This window comes from Mobula hypostoma (assembly GCF_963921235.1).
Source record: "Mobula hypostoma chromosome X1 unlocalized genomic scaffold, sMobHyp1.1 SUPER_X1_unloc_1, whole genome shotgun sequence".
NCBI lineage: Eukaryota > Metazoa > Chordata > Chondrichthyes > Myliobatiformes > Myliobatidae > Mobula > Mobula hypostoma.
In genome coordinates this window covers 561419-574214 of record NW_026948165.1, presented here as the reverse complement: position 1 = coordinate 574214, position 12796 = coordinate 561419, and the positions used below count along the sequence as shown (strand labels likewise).

The 12796-nt window shown below is 49.4% G+C and overlaps 1 protein-coding gene across 1 annotated transcript in view; it reads left to right on the top strand.

Annotated features, from left to right (window-relative positions):
* LOC134341384 (low-density lipoprotein receptor-related protein 1-like) overlaps positions 1 to 12796 on the top strand; it is a 286341-nt gene that overhangs the window by 273234 nt on the left and 311 nt on the right. The window contains exons 64-71 of the mRNA XM_063039246.1: positions 2886 to 3002; positions 3420 to 3539; positions 5392 to 5514; positions 8125 to 8250; positions 8834 to 8950; positions 11984 to 12090; positions 12269 to 12398; positions 12668 to 12790. Coding sequence (XP_062895316.1) covers positions 2886 to 3002; positions 3420 to 3539; positions 5392 to 5514; positions 8125 to 8250; positions 8834 to 8950; positions 11984 to 12090; positions 12269 to 12398; positions 12668 to 12790 — 963 coding nt within the window. The remainder of the gene's footprint in view (positions 1 to 2885; positions 3003 to 3419; positions 3540 to 5391; positions 5515 to 8124; positions 8251 to 8833; positions 8951 to 11983; positions 12091 to 12268; positions 12399 to 12667; positions 12791 to 12796) is intronic.

The window sequence follows — 12796 nt, the reverse complement described above, 5'->3', positions numbered from 1 at the left end:
AGGGTCAGACACAGAGTGAATCTCCCTCCACACCGTCACATCACACACTCCCGGGGTCAGACACAGAGTGAATCTCCCTCCACCCCATCCCATCACACACTCCCGGGGTCAGACACAGAGTGAATCTCCCTCCACCCCATCCCATCACACACTCCCAGGGTCAGACACAGAATGAATCTCCCTCCACACTGTCCCATCACACACTCCCGGGGTCAGACACAGAGTGAATCTCCCTCCACACTGTCCCATCACACACTCCCAGGGTCAGGCACAGAGTGAATCTCCCTCCACCCCATCCCATCACACACTCCCAGGGTCAGACACAGAATGGAGCTGTTGTGATTGAGCTGGGAGAAATGGAGGAAAATTGCTGGATAAAGATAGATTGGAGGATGTGCGGAGGGTCTCTTGAACATTTGAGTGAACAGCTGTTTGAGTGTGCAGGCTTCTCTGGGAGTTTTCCTGCCAATTTGGACTGCGTTTATTGGTGACTGCTAACTGCATAGCTTCTGGCTGCAGTCGCTGGCAATTTACCAGGAAGTTGTTTCACTCCGAAAAAAGGGAGCAAGTCACTGTTGATCCCCCGCTAACATTGGGACAGCACCCCTTCCTTGTCGCCTTTCTCAGTTGGTGTGGGTATAGGAGCATTTTGGTCATTCCAACCTTTTGTGGCCTGGGAGTTCTTTGAGACCATAGGAGCCTTTCCTAGCGCTGGAATTTCTGGCACCCGTGTTGATTGCTGTGTGCTTTCCTACTGCCCCAGCAACAGAGATTTCTCTTCCATCCCGCTGTTTAAGTACCACAGGCTGGTTTGGACAACTCCCTGTTTCAGACGAATGCAGGGTGCAGTGTATTTTGCGTCCTACAATAACACTGGAACTGTGTTCAGAGGCCATGGAGGACTTGTTTGGGGGCGACTGTATTCTGGCATCTGAGAAAGAGTTTGGGAAGGTGGTGTACTACCTGAGTACTGACCAGTTGGTGCACCAGGCCCTCAGTGCCCTCAGATATCTTTTTGGAGGTAGAGTGGTAGGGCACTTTTCCAAAGCCCAGCCCAAGGCTTCTACCTCTGGCAGCACTGGTGACCACTCCCACACAATGGATTGTTCTCGGGCATGTCAAGCCCTTTATTTCCAATGAGGTCCTTCTTCTCCATCACCACCATCAGGCATAAATTCAAGAGAAGCACCCTCTGCAATCTCTGTCTGGCACCAGTTGTTAATGTAGCTGGCACAGCAGGAGGACATTGAAGGTTGGTTTACCGTCTGGTACAAAGGGGAAAACTACCAGATGTATTGGAGTTCTGAGGAGGGACTGTCCTAAACCCCAGCCCAAGGATTCCACCTCTGGCGACACTGTCCCCGCTTGTTCCTCTCACCCCACCTCTCTGAGGTTCAGGTGGGGGAACATGAGGTTAGGTGTAGCATGCGCGTGGGAGGGATGTGGAGGAGACTCCACGAGCAGGAAGGCGAGGAAAAAGAGTAAATGCTCGGAAGGCAGACCCCTGGAAGCCCATGCTGCAAGTCTCCCCTCTCCATGACACCGATGTTGTCCAAGGGAAGGGCAAGGGCCGATGCAGCTTGGCACCAGTGTCGTCGCAGAGCAATGTGTGGTTAAGTGCCTTGCTCAAGGACACACGCGTTGCCTTGGCTGGGGCTCGAACTCACGACCTTCAGGTAGCTAGTCGAATGCCTTAATCACTCGGCCACGTGCCCACATGAGGATACGGTACCCGCTACACATTGTGGGATGGGTGAACTGCTGTTTGCTGGTACACGGGGAGGAAGGTATGGACTCCATGTTTAGTGATGGGTGACAGAAGTCAGAGGTTTCTTTTGATCATGAGACAATGGACATCCTCACCCCTCCCGATAGTTCCCCATTGATGCCTTTCGAGGAGATACAGTAGTTTATTTTGACCTCTGAGGTTGTAAAGCATAGGCCCAAACTAGCCTCCCTATGCTGGAAGAGCATGCCAAGGCTGGGAAGGTCGCTGCATGCCATCCTCAGGCAGAAGAGGAAGGGCTGTGACCAGGAATGGTAACTGTCAGCTTAGGATCTTCCTGGATGACCTGTTGAAGGACACCAAGGCAAAATGCAGTGTCACTCCTTTGAAGGGTAGGGGATCACAAGGTTGCTCTGGCTGTAGGGCAAAGAATGTTCTTCCTCTTTCTGGGGATTGTAGGGTGAAAGGGGGCTCCACTCTCACCACAAAGGGTACTGATGCTGAGGCCAGGTGTAGTCCTGACATGAAGCTTACTTTAGCACAACTTGACGTGAATAGCAGCATGGGTTCTCTCCGCAGGTTCAATTATCCCTTAGTCCTCAGGGATAGGAGATATGCGGTGAGCTTCCAAGTCCATACCATCCAGGGAGATGAGTCCAGCTGGCTCCTGGAGTAACAGGGAGGGGGTCTATATCCTCAATTCCACCTCCAGTGGGGTGGTGATTCTGCTGGCCCCGACTTTCCAGTCGGAAATTGTGAAAGTCCAGAATGCCTTAACGCTGCACTTTACAGACACGCCGACTCCATCAGGTGCCCACCCTGCTGAGCTCTATCAACCAGACTGTTTCATCCTTTTGGGGGGGGGTGGTATTTTAACTGTACCCTTGACGAGGAGGAGGACCACCCTGGTCTCTAGTGCAACCCAGCATCAGTGAAGAAGTTAAAGGAGCTAGTAGGCTCCTTTGACGTTGTAGACATCTGATGGAACCTTCACCCTGACTGTCGTACCTTTCCAAGGAAGTCAGTGGGGGTGGCTCCTGCATCGCCTCTGTTTCTTCCTCCACTTCATCCTGTCAGGCACGCAGATACAGAGTGAAGCTCCCTCCCACCACCCCATCTGCAGACGGGATAAACTTTGCTTTTTCTGCTCCCCAAACAGCTGAGTTCAAGTGCCGACCTGGACAGTTTCAGTGTGGGACTGGTCACTGCACCAACCCAGCCTTCATCTGTGACGGTGACAATGACTGTCAGGACAGCTCTGATGAGGCCAACTGTGGTGAGTTCCAGCACCTGTGATACATGCATGTATGTGTGTGTGTGTGTACATGTGCGCTCGTATCTATACGCAAGTGTGTGTGCATACATAGACACACCCACGTACGTGCAGTCAAGTCTGTGCAGAACTGTGCACTTGTGTTTGCACAGGTTCATGTGCACTCTCAGGCCAGTGTGCTCATGTATGCGTTCAAGTGCAAGAGTTTGTGCAGGGCATTTGGGTTCGTGAGAGAGTTCGTGACTGAGCATGTGAGAGAATACACGTGCGTAACAGAGTGCATGTGCAAGCCGATGTTTTTGTGATTGTACGTGTTACTCTGTGTCTCTTTGAGTGTGTGCATGCTCCTGCGTGAGTGCAAGGTGGGGGTTCCAGCTCTGGAGTACCACTGTAGCCCTCCTTTGCTGTTCTTTCCCCCAGAGATCCACGTTTGCCTGCCCAGCCAGTTCAAGTGCTCCACTGCCAACCGCTGCATCCCCGCCATCTTCCGCTGCAATGGCCAGGATAACTGTGGGGACGGCGAGGACGAGAGAGACTGCCGTGAGTATCTCATTGTCTTGGGCATGCCAGGGGTAAGGGAGCCTCACAATCCATATTCCACGCTGCCTTATTCAGTGGGGTGGGTACGAGTGAGACCTTTCTCACCCAGAGTGAAGGCAAAGGAATGCCAGATAGGTACTGATAAAATCAGTTTATTGTGACATGGAGTGAGATACAGACAAAGCTTTGTTATAGAACAGTATGGGCCCTTCAGCTCACAATGGTGTGACAATCTTTTAACCTGCTCCACAATCAATCTGACTTTTCCCTCCCTCACGCCCCATAACCCTTCATATTTTTTACATCCTTGCGCCTATCTAAGTGTCTCTGAAATGTATCTGCCTGGCAGGGCATTCCACTGACCCACCACTCTCTGTGTAAAGCAGCATCTCTCCTAAATTTCCTCAACTCACCTTAAACAGATGCCCTCCGGTATTGGCTATTGAATCCCTGGAAAAAGCATCTAGCTGTCTACTCTATCTATGCCTTTCATAATCTTACACACCTCTATCGAGTCGCCTCTCATCCTCCTCTCCAAAGAGAAAAACATTAGCTCATTCAAATTATACTCATAAGACATGGTCTATAATCCAGGCAGCATCGTGGTAAATCTCCTCTGCACCTTCTCTAAAGCTTCCTCATCCTTCCGATAATAAGGTGTCCAGAACTAAATGCAATATTCCAATTGTGGTCCAATCAGAGCTTTATAGAGCTGCAATGCAACATCACAGCTCTTGAACTCAATCCCTCGACTAATGAAGGCCAACACACCATATGCCTTCTTAATCACACTGTCACCTTGTATGGCAACTTGGAGGGATCTATGGACTTGGATGCTGAAATCCCTCTGTTCCTACACATTGCTCAGAATCCTGCTATAACCTTGAACTCTGCCTTCAAGTTTGCCTTTCCAAAGTGAATCACTCATATTTTTCTGGATTGAACTCCATCTACCACCCCTCAACTCATCTCTGTATCCTGTCAATGTCCCGTTGTAACCTGCAACAGCGTTCCACACTATCCACAACTTCCCAACCTTTGTGTCATCAGCAAACTTACTAACCCACTCCTCTACTTCCTCATCTAATTCATTTATAAAAGTGCTATCCATATGGATCAGTTCATCATATCAGGGTAACACAGGTGAAAGGCAGAATAAAGTGTTGCATTTACAGAGAAAGTGCAGTACGGGTAAACGACAAGGTGTAAGAGGTCAAGAGTCCATCTTATCATATGAGGGGACCATTCAGTAGTCTGAAAACAGGGGTAGAGACTGTCCTTGAGCCTGGTGGTACATGCGGGTGAGGCACTTTTGTACCTTCTGCCCGATGGGAGAGGGGGAGAAGAGAGAATGTCTGGTGTGGGTGGGGTCTTTGATTATTCTGGCTGTTTTACTGAGCAGTGGGAAGTGTAGACAGAGTCCGTGGAGGGGAGGCTGGTTTCTGTGATGTGCTGAGCTGTGTCCACAACTCTCTGCGGTTTCTTGTGGTCACAGGCAGAGCGGTTGCTGTGATGCATCCAGGCAGAATGGTTTCCGTGGTGCAGTGAGTATATGAATACCCATGAATAAGGCCAAATGAAACAGTGTTCCTCTGAGCCAAATTGGAGAACACAGTGTTAACAGTCATATATAGCACATATAAGAAAACAAGCACATATGAGATATCAGTAAAAGTTATCGTCCAAGACCCTGAGTCCATGAATGTTTCATCAGTCTGCTGTCAAACATTATGTGTGGTTGGCCAAGGACTGGCTATTGGGGATGTTTACATCGAGGCTCCTGAGCTCTTGACCTCAATGCCATTAGTGTGAACAATGACGCCTGATGATGTGTTCTCCTCACTCCAAACAGCGGAGGTGACCTGTGCACCGAACCAATTCCAGTGTGCCACCACCAAGAGGTGCATTCCACGGGTGTGGGTCTGTGATCGAGACAATGACTGCATGGACCACTCGGACGAGCCTGCCAACTGCAGTAAGTGAGGGTAAACGTGCCCCTCCCATCCCCGGGCTCAAGGGGGATTATGGAGACAGGGAGGAGTATGGTGCATGTAGGTGGTCACTGAGACAGGGAGGAATGTAGGGGTCACAGAGACGGGGAGGGGTGTAGGGAAGAGGGCTTCACAGAGACAGGAAGGGGTGTGGTGGAGGAAGGAGGTCACAGAAGGGGAGGGGGGATTACAGAGATTGGGAGGGGTGTAGGAGTTGGAAGGTGTCACAGAGACAGGGAAGGGTGTAGGAGAGGGAATTGATCATGGAGACGGGGGGGGCGTGGGGGGGTTACAGAGACAAAGAATGGGTTGCAAACCATGGGAGGATTTTAGGGGAGGAGTAGATCACAGAGACGGAGTGGTGTAGGGGAAGGAGGGGGTCCTGGAGACAGGAAGGGTGTAGGAGAAGGATGACTGAGTTGGTGGAGTTTAGTTAGGGGATAGAGACAGGACTGATGAATGTTGTAACTGTGAACAAAATCACCAGAGAGACACTGAAGGTAGTGGATATAGAAGTGACACACATCAAAGTTGCTGGTGGAATGCAGCAGGCCAGGCAGCATCTCTAGGAAGAGGTACAGTGGACGTTTCAGGCCGAGACCCTTCGTCAGGACTAACTGAAGAAAGAGCTAGTAAGAGATTTAGGAGGGGGAGGGGGAGATCCACCATTCATTTTAGATCTCCCCCTCCCCTTCCCACTTTTAAATGTCTTACTAGCTCTTTCTTCAGTTAGTCCTGACGAAGGGTCTCGGCCTGAAACGTCCACTGTACCTCTTCCTACAGATGCTGCCTGGCCTGCTGCGTTCACCAGCAACTTTTATGTGTGTTGCTTGAATTTCCAGCATCTGCAGAATTCCTCCTGTTTGTGGATATAGAAGTGTTTATTTAGTGAAAACGAGCAACAGGCATCATTTTGAGACATTCTTGAAAGAAGAGGCCTGCTGGATCCAGTATTACATGACATTTTTATATGCAAAAAATTGAAGGACAATTCTATAGTTGCAATGTATCTACAGTGGTATCTACAATGTTACAGTGTACAGCGGGAGGAGAAGATGGCGGCGAGACACAGCTCGCCGTGGCCACTCCGGTGGTGATATTAGATTAGATTAGATTATGAGGACACGCAGTCCTCTTTTATTGTCATTTAGTAATGCATGCATTAAGAAATGATACAATGTTTCTTCAGAATGATATCACAGAAACACAAGACAAACCAAGACTAAAAAAACTGACAAAAACCACGTAATTATAACATATAGTTACAACAGTGCAAAGCAATGCCGTAATTTGATAAAGAACAGACCATGGGCATGGTAAAAAAAGTCTCAAAGTCTCTCGGAAGTCCCATCATCTCACGCAGACGGCAGAAGGAAGGAAAACTCTTCCTGCCATAAACATCCAGCACCGCAAACTTGCCGATGCAGCACCCTGGAAGCAGCCGACTCTTGAGTCCATCCGAAAACTTAGAGCTTCCGACACCGAGCACCATCTCTGCCAAGCACTTTGACCCCGGCAACAGGCAAAGCCGAGGATTTGGGGCCTTCCCCTTTGGAGATTCTTGATTGCACAGTAGCAGCAGCAGTGAAACAGGCATCTCAGAAGTTTCTCCAGATGTTCCTCTGTGCTTCTCACGTCTGTCTCTGTCAAATCAGGATTGTGCACAGTACCTACTTAACAAATACCGATATCATTTCGGAGCGACAGCGAGCGCTGCATCGCACCGCCATCTTCTCCTCCCCGACTCAAATATCTGTTATCTGTGAAGTAGGGTGTCGTGCACAATCCTGATTTGATGGAGACGGACGTGAGAGCACGGAGGAACATCTGGTGAAACTTCTGAAATGCCTGCTTCGCTGCTGCTGCTACTGTATGATCCAGAATCTCTGGAGGGGAAGGTCCCGAGTCCTCGGCTTTGCCTGTTGCTTGGCGGCCGGGGCGGGGTCGAAGCGCTCGGCAGAGGAGTGTACGGTCGGGTGCTTCCAGTAGTGCTGCATTGGCAAGTTTGCGGTGCTTGGAGGTTCTCCCTTCTACCGTCTGCGTGAAATGATGAGGCTATCGGAACTTTGACACTTTTTTTTTATACCGTGTCCATCGTCTGCTCTTTATCAAATTATGGTATTGCTTTGCACTGTTGTAACTATATGTTATAATTATGTGGTTTTGTCAGTTTTAGTCTTGGTTTGTCACGTGTTTCTTGTGATATCATTCTGGAGGAACATTGTATCATTTTTTAATGCATACATTTCTAAATGACAATAAACGAGAACTGAGTGTCCTCATAATCTACAATGCTTCCTTTGAATTACATATAGTTTTCACATACTTCCATCTTTGCACCCACACTCCAGACACCCAAAATTAATGTTAATTCACCACTAGGCCGCATTCATGCATATGCAGGCATCTGAGGTCTAATCGTTCTGAGTTCCATTTTAAATTCAATCTGCAATCCACATTCAAATCTGAAGATCAGTGGTTGGTTAAATTAATATTTGTTATATACTCTTAACTCCAGAATACGTTCTAACAATGCAGTCTGGGCTCAGTGAGGGTGGTATCTGCCTAACTCCCACCTTTCTTCTTCCTACCAGCCCAGATGACATGTGGGGTGGATGAATTCCGCTGCAAAGATTCTGGCCGCTGCATACCAGCTCGCTGGAAATGTGATGGGGAGGATGACTGCGGTGATGGATCTGACGAGCCCAAGGAGGAGTGTGGTATGGTGTCTTTCCCCCTCTTTCCTACCCCCACCCTTCTTACACACCCTCATTGCTCCTCCTCCTCAACTCTCCTCCCGCCTCACCACACCTCGCTCCTCTCTGCAGCCGGACGCTAACTCCTCACTGACTCCCCTCCTCACTGCCCCTCTTTACTCTGTTCCCCCTCCTTCCTTACCACAACTCTCAGTGTGGCAGTCCCTCCTCGCTGTACCTCTCTCTTCCTCGTTTCCCCTTCTTTCTCTCTTATTCTCACCACCCCTCTCAGCACTCTCATTCTCCTCTCACTCTCTCCTTACTCCGCTCTCTCTTCCTCCCACCTGCTCCCCTTTTCCTCCCATCCTCTGCACTCCTTTTTCTGTCTCTCTGTCTCTCTCACTCCCTTTTCACTTCCTCCTTTTTCCACTCACATATCACTCCCGTCTCATCAACCCCTCACTCTGCTCTCCCCCCCTTCTTTTCTCCACTCCCTCCTCACTCTATTCTCCCTCCCCTCCTTTGTCCACTCCTTTCTTACTCCTCCCTGACTAGTCACTTCCCCTCCTCCTCACTCTCCCTCACACTCTCTGTGCCTCCCCTGCAGATGAACGGACCTGTGAACCTTACCAGTTCCGCTGCCGGAACAACCGTTGCGTGCCGGGCCGCTGGCAATGTGACTACGACAACGACTGTGGTGACAACTCGGACGAGGAGGGCTGCAGTGAGTGCCGTGCTGGTCCGCGGATTATCCCATGCTGGGTTCCTGTCTGTCCAGTCCCCCGATGGGTCTTCTCTCACCTTCCCATGGTTGACTGGCTGCCCCTGACAGATCCTCACACTCTGCACAGGCATTAGCATCCTCACAGAACACAGGAACAGGCCCTTCAGTTCACCGTTTCTGACCGTGATGCTGTCCCTTCTGGCTGCATGAAGTCCTTATCCGGCCATGCCATCAGACAGCCTCTTAAACGCTTCTATCATATCTGCTTCCACCACCACCCCGGCAGCACATTCCAGGCACCCACCACTCTCTGCATAACAAAAAATACATCTCCTTTGAACTTACACCCTCCTTCACCTAAAATATAAGCCCCCTGTTATTCAACATTTCAACCCTGGGGGAGAAATGTCTACTCTATCTTTGTCCCTCATGATATTCTAAACCACTCTCAGGTCTCCCCTCAGCCTTCGCCGCACCAGAGAAAACAGCACAAGTTTGTCCAACCTCTCCTTATAGTTCATGTCCTCTAATCCAGGCAGCATCCTGGTGAATCTCTTCTGCATCCTCTCCAAAGTCCCCACACCTGTCCTGTAGTGGGGGACCAGAACCAAATGCAATACTTAAGAGCATTTGAGCTTATGGGAAGCAAATTCAGAAACCAGAGGTGCAAAGGGACTTGGGAGTCCTCATGCCAGATTCCCTGAAGGTTAACTTGCAGGTTGAGTCCATGGTAAGGAATGAAAGGGTTGATGTATGTTTGATGGCTCTGGGCCTGTACATGCTGCAGTTTAGAAGAATAAAGGGGGATCTCATTGAAACCTACCAGATATTGAAAGATCTAGATAGTGGGGATTTAGAGAGGATATTTCCATTAGTGGGTGAGTCCAGGAGCCTCAGAATAGAAGGACATCTCTTTATAACAGAGATGAGGAGGAATTTCTTAACCAGAGAGTAGTGAATATGTGGAATTCATTGCCACAGACGGCAAGCATATCATGTCCATTTGTGTCAGTACTGTCAGGATGCTGTGGTCTTGCACCCCTAGATCTCTGTACATCAGTGCTCCTGAGGGTCCTGCCTTTTACTGATAATAGAGTTCCAGCTGGAGGAACTCAGTAGGTCAGTGCTCAGAGAGAACATAGAATATAGAACCACAACGTTGTGCTGACCTTTTAACCTACTCCACCATCAGTCTAACCCTTCCCTCCTACATAGCCCTCTATTTTTCTATCATCTATGTACCTATATAAGAGTGTTTTAAATGTTCCTAGCGTATTTGCCTCTACCAACACCCCTGGCAGCGCATTCCATGTACTCAACACTCTCCATGTAAGAACATCTACATCTGACATCTCCCTATTCTTTCATCTTCTGGTATTGGCCACTGCTGCTCTAGGAAAAGGTCTGTGGCTGTCCACTCGATCTATGCCTCTTGTCATCTTACACTCTCATCCTCCTTCACTCCAAAAAAAAAAGCCCTAGCTTGCTCAGCCTTGCATCATAAGACATGGTCTATAATCCAGGCAGCATATTGTTAAACCTCCTCTGCACTCTTTCTAAAACTTGTCTGGTAACTTTCAGTGATCTGTAGATGTGGACTGCAAGATCCCTCCATTCCTCCACACTGCTCAGACTCCAGCAATTAACCCAGTATTCTGCCTTCAAATTTGACATTCCAAAGTGAATCACTTCACATTTTTCTGGGTTGAACTTCACCTGGCACTTCTCAGCCCAGCTCTACATCCTGTGAATGTCATTTTGTAGATTATGACATCCCTCCACACAATCCACAACTCCATCAACCTTCATTTCATTTGCAGACTTAATAACCCACCCTTTCACTTCCTCGTCCAAATCATTTATGAGAAGGGACAGGTTCCCTGGCCCTTGCACTGCACGACCCTACCCAGGAAGGCAAGAATGCTCTGCGCCTTCCCTACTATTCCACCCACTTGCGGGATATGGCACCCAGCGCTTGCAGATGAGGGGAGGTCTGTGGATCGGGGTCCACATCCAGAGCAGGGATAGCAAGCGTGGGGTGAAGGGCAGTGCAGGAGCCTGGAGCCCAATTTGGCTGTCAGTGCGATGGGGAGGGGGTAGTAGAGGTGGTGAGGGTGACAGGCCATAATCTCTGTTGCTTCTGTTAGTGTACCGTACGGCTTAGTTTCAACTCATCTTCCGTTAACACCATTTCTGACTTTTATTTGACCCACATGGCTTGATTCATGTGAAGAGTTACCTGCCAGCCCTGTGGAGCCTTCACCATTTTGACCACATGCGTGTGTTGGTGTGAGACTGTTAACCTGAGTGTCTGCCTCTGCTCGTATATATTTTCTTGCATTGTCTCTTGAATTCTCATGAACCCATTGTCTCATTATGTCTTTTTTTTACTTTCTTGTGTTAACACTGTCACTGTGCTTGAGGGCGTATTCATGAGGTAGGTTTGGTCTTTGTGGAGTGAGCTGTTGGAGTGTATGTGTGTATGTGTGTGAGAGAGAGAGAGAGAGAAAGAGAGAAGGATTGGAGCCACACACAAAATGCTGTATGGACTCAGTGGGTCAGGTAACATTTGTGGGTGGAGAGGAATTGTCCACTTTGGGAACTGAGAAATTGCTTGGATGTGAAGGTGTGATTGCGATGAAGTTTACCTGGTTTTGTGTGTGTGTGTGTTTCTTGACTGCTTTGTGAGACAGAGCGGCTCAGTACTTCCATCCGTCCCATGCACTGTGTGAGTGTGTGTGTGTGTCAGTGTTAAGGAACATGTTCAGTGTGTCATGTTGCGCTTGTCTATGTTTGTATCAGTCTATGTGTCTAGATGTGTGTGTGTCTCAGGAGTGTGTTGGTATAAGTGTATCTGATGTGTGCGTGTGTGTGTGTGTGTCTGTGTGTTTTTGTGGGTGCGTTTTGAGTCATGGGATGGTCTCAGTTTCAAACCCATCACCCTTCTCCACCACCCTTCCTCCCCCAACCCCTCATGTGAGAGGATCACTGCCATCGATGACCTATACACTCCTCTTGTTCCCTCACTTTCAGCTCCTCGTGCATGTTCAGAGAGTGAGTTCGCCTGTGCCAACGGGCGCTGCATTGCCGGGCGCTGGAAATGCGATGGAGACCACGACTGTGCAGATGGCTCTGACGAGGTAACAGTAGCATCTCACAGTATCCCCTTAAATCCACAACATCCCCTTGAGTGTCCCTTTAACCTTCCCCAGCACCTAGTGATTTCCAACACGCCCATTCAGTAACCCTTCCTCCTCCCCCACCCCCATCCCCCATCCCCCAGCCTCTTTTGTAACCACCTCCCTCCCACTCCCACAGAAAGACTGTGTGGTGCGCTGCGAGGCTGACCAGTTCCAGTGTCGTAATGGTCACTGCATCCCCCACCGCTGGCACTGCGATAATGACGCTGACTGCATGGATGGAAGTGATGAGGACAACTGCGGCTCAGGTAACCTTGAGGGATGTTGTGGGGGTTCACCAAGGGTTGGTGGAGAGGCTGAATGGGTGTGTTGTAAATCACAGGGTGTTGGGGGAGGTTGAGGGGAACATTGATTGGTGGGATGAGATGGTTGGATTGAGTGGGCGATGCTGCCTGTGTCAAACTGTGGTAGTGGATGAGGGGCACAAAGTGATGCTGGTGTCCTGGTTGGTGGTGCCTTTGGCTGATTTGTCCTCTTTCTCTCTTACCTCTTCGCCACTCCCTGCCTGTTTCCCCAGTGGTAAGGACCTGCCCTCTGGATGAGTTTCAGTGTAACAACACTCTATGCAAACCACTGGCTTGGCGATGTGATGGGGAAGACGATTGTGGGGACAATTCAGATGAGAACCAGGCTGAGTGCTGTGAGT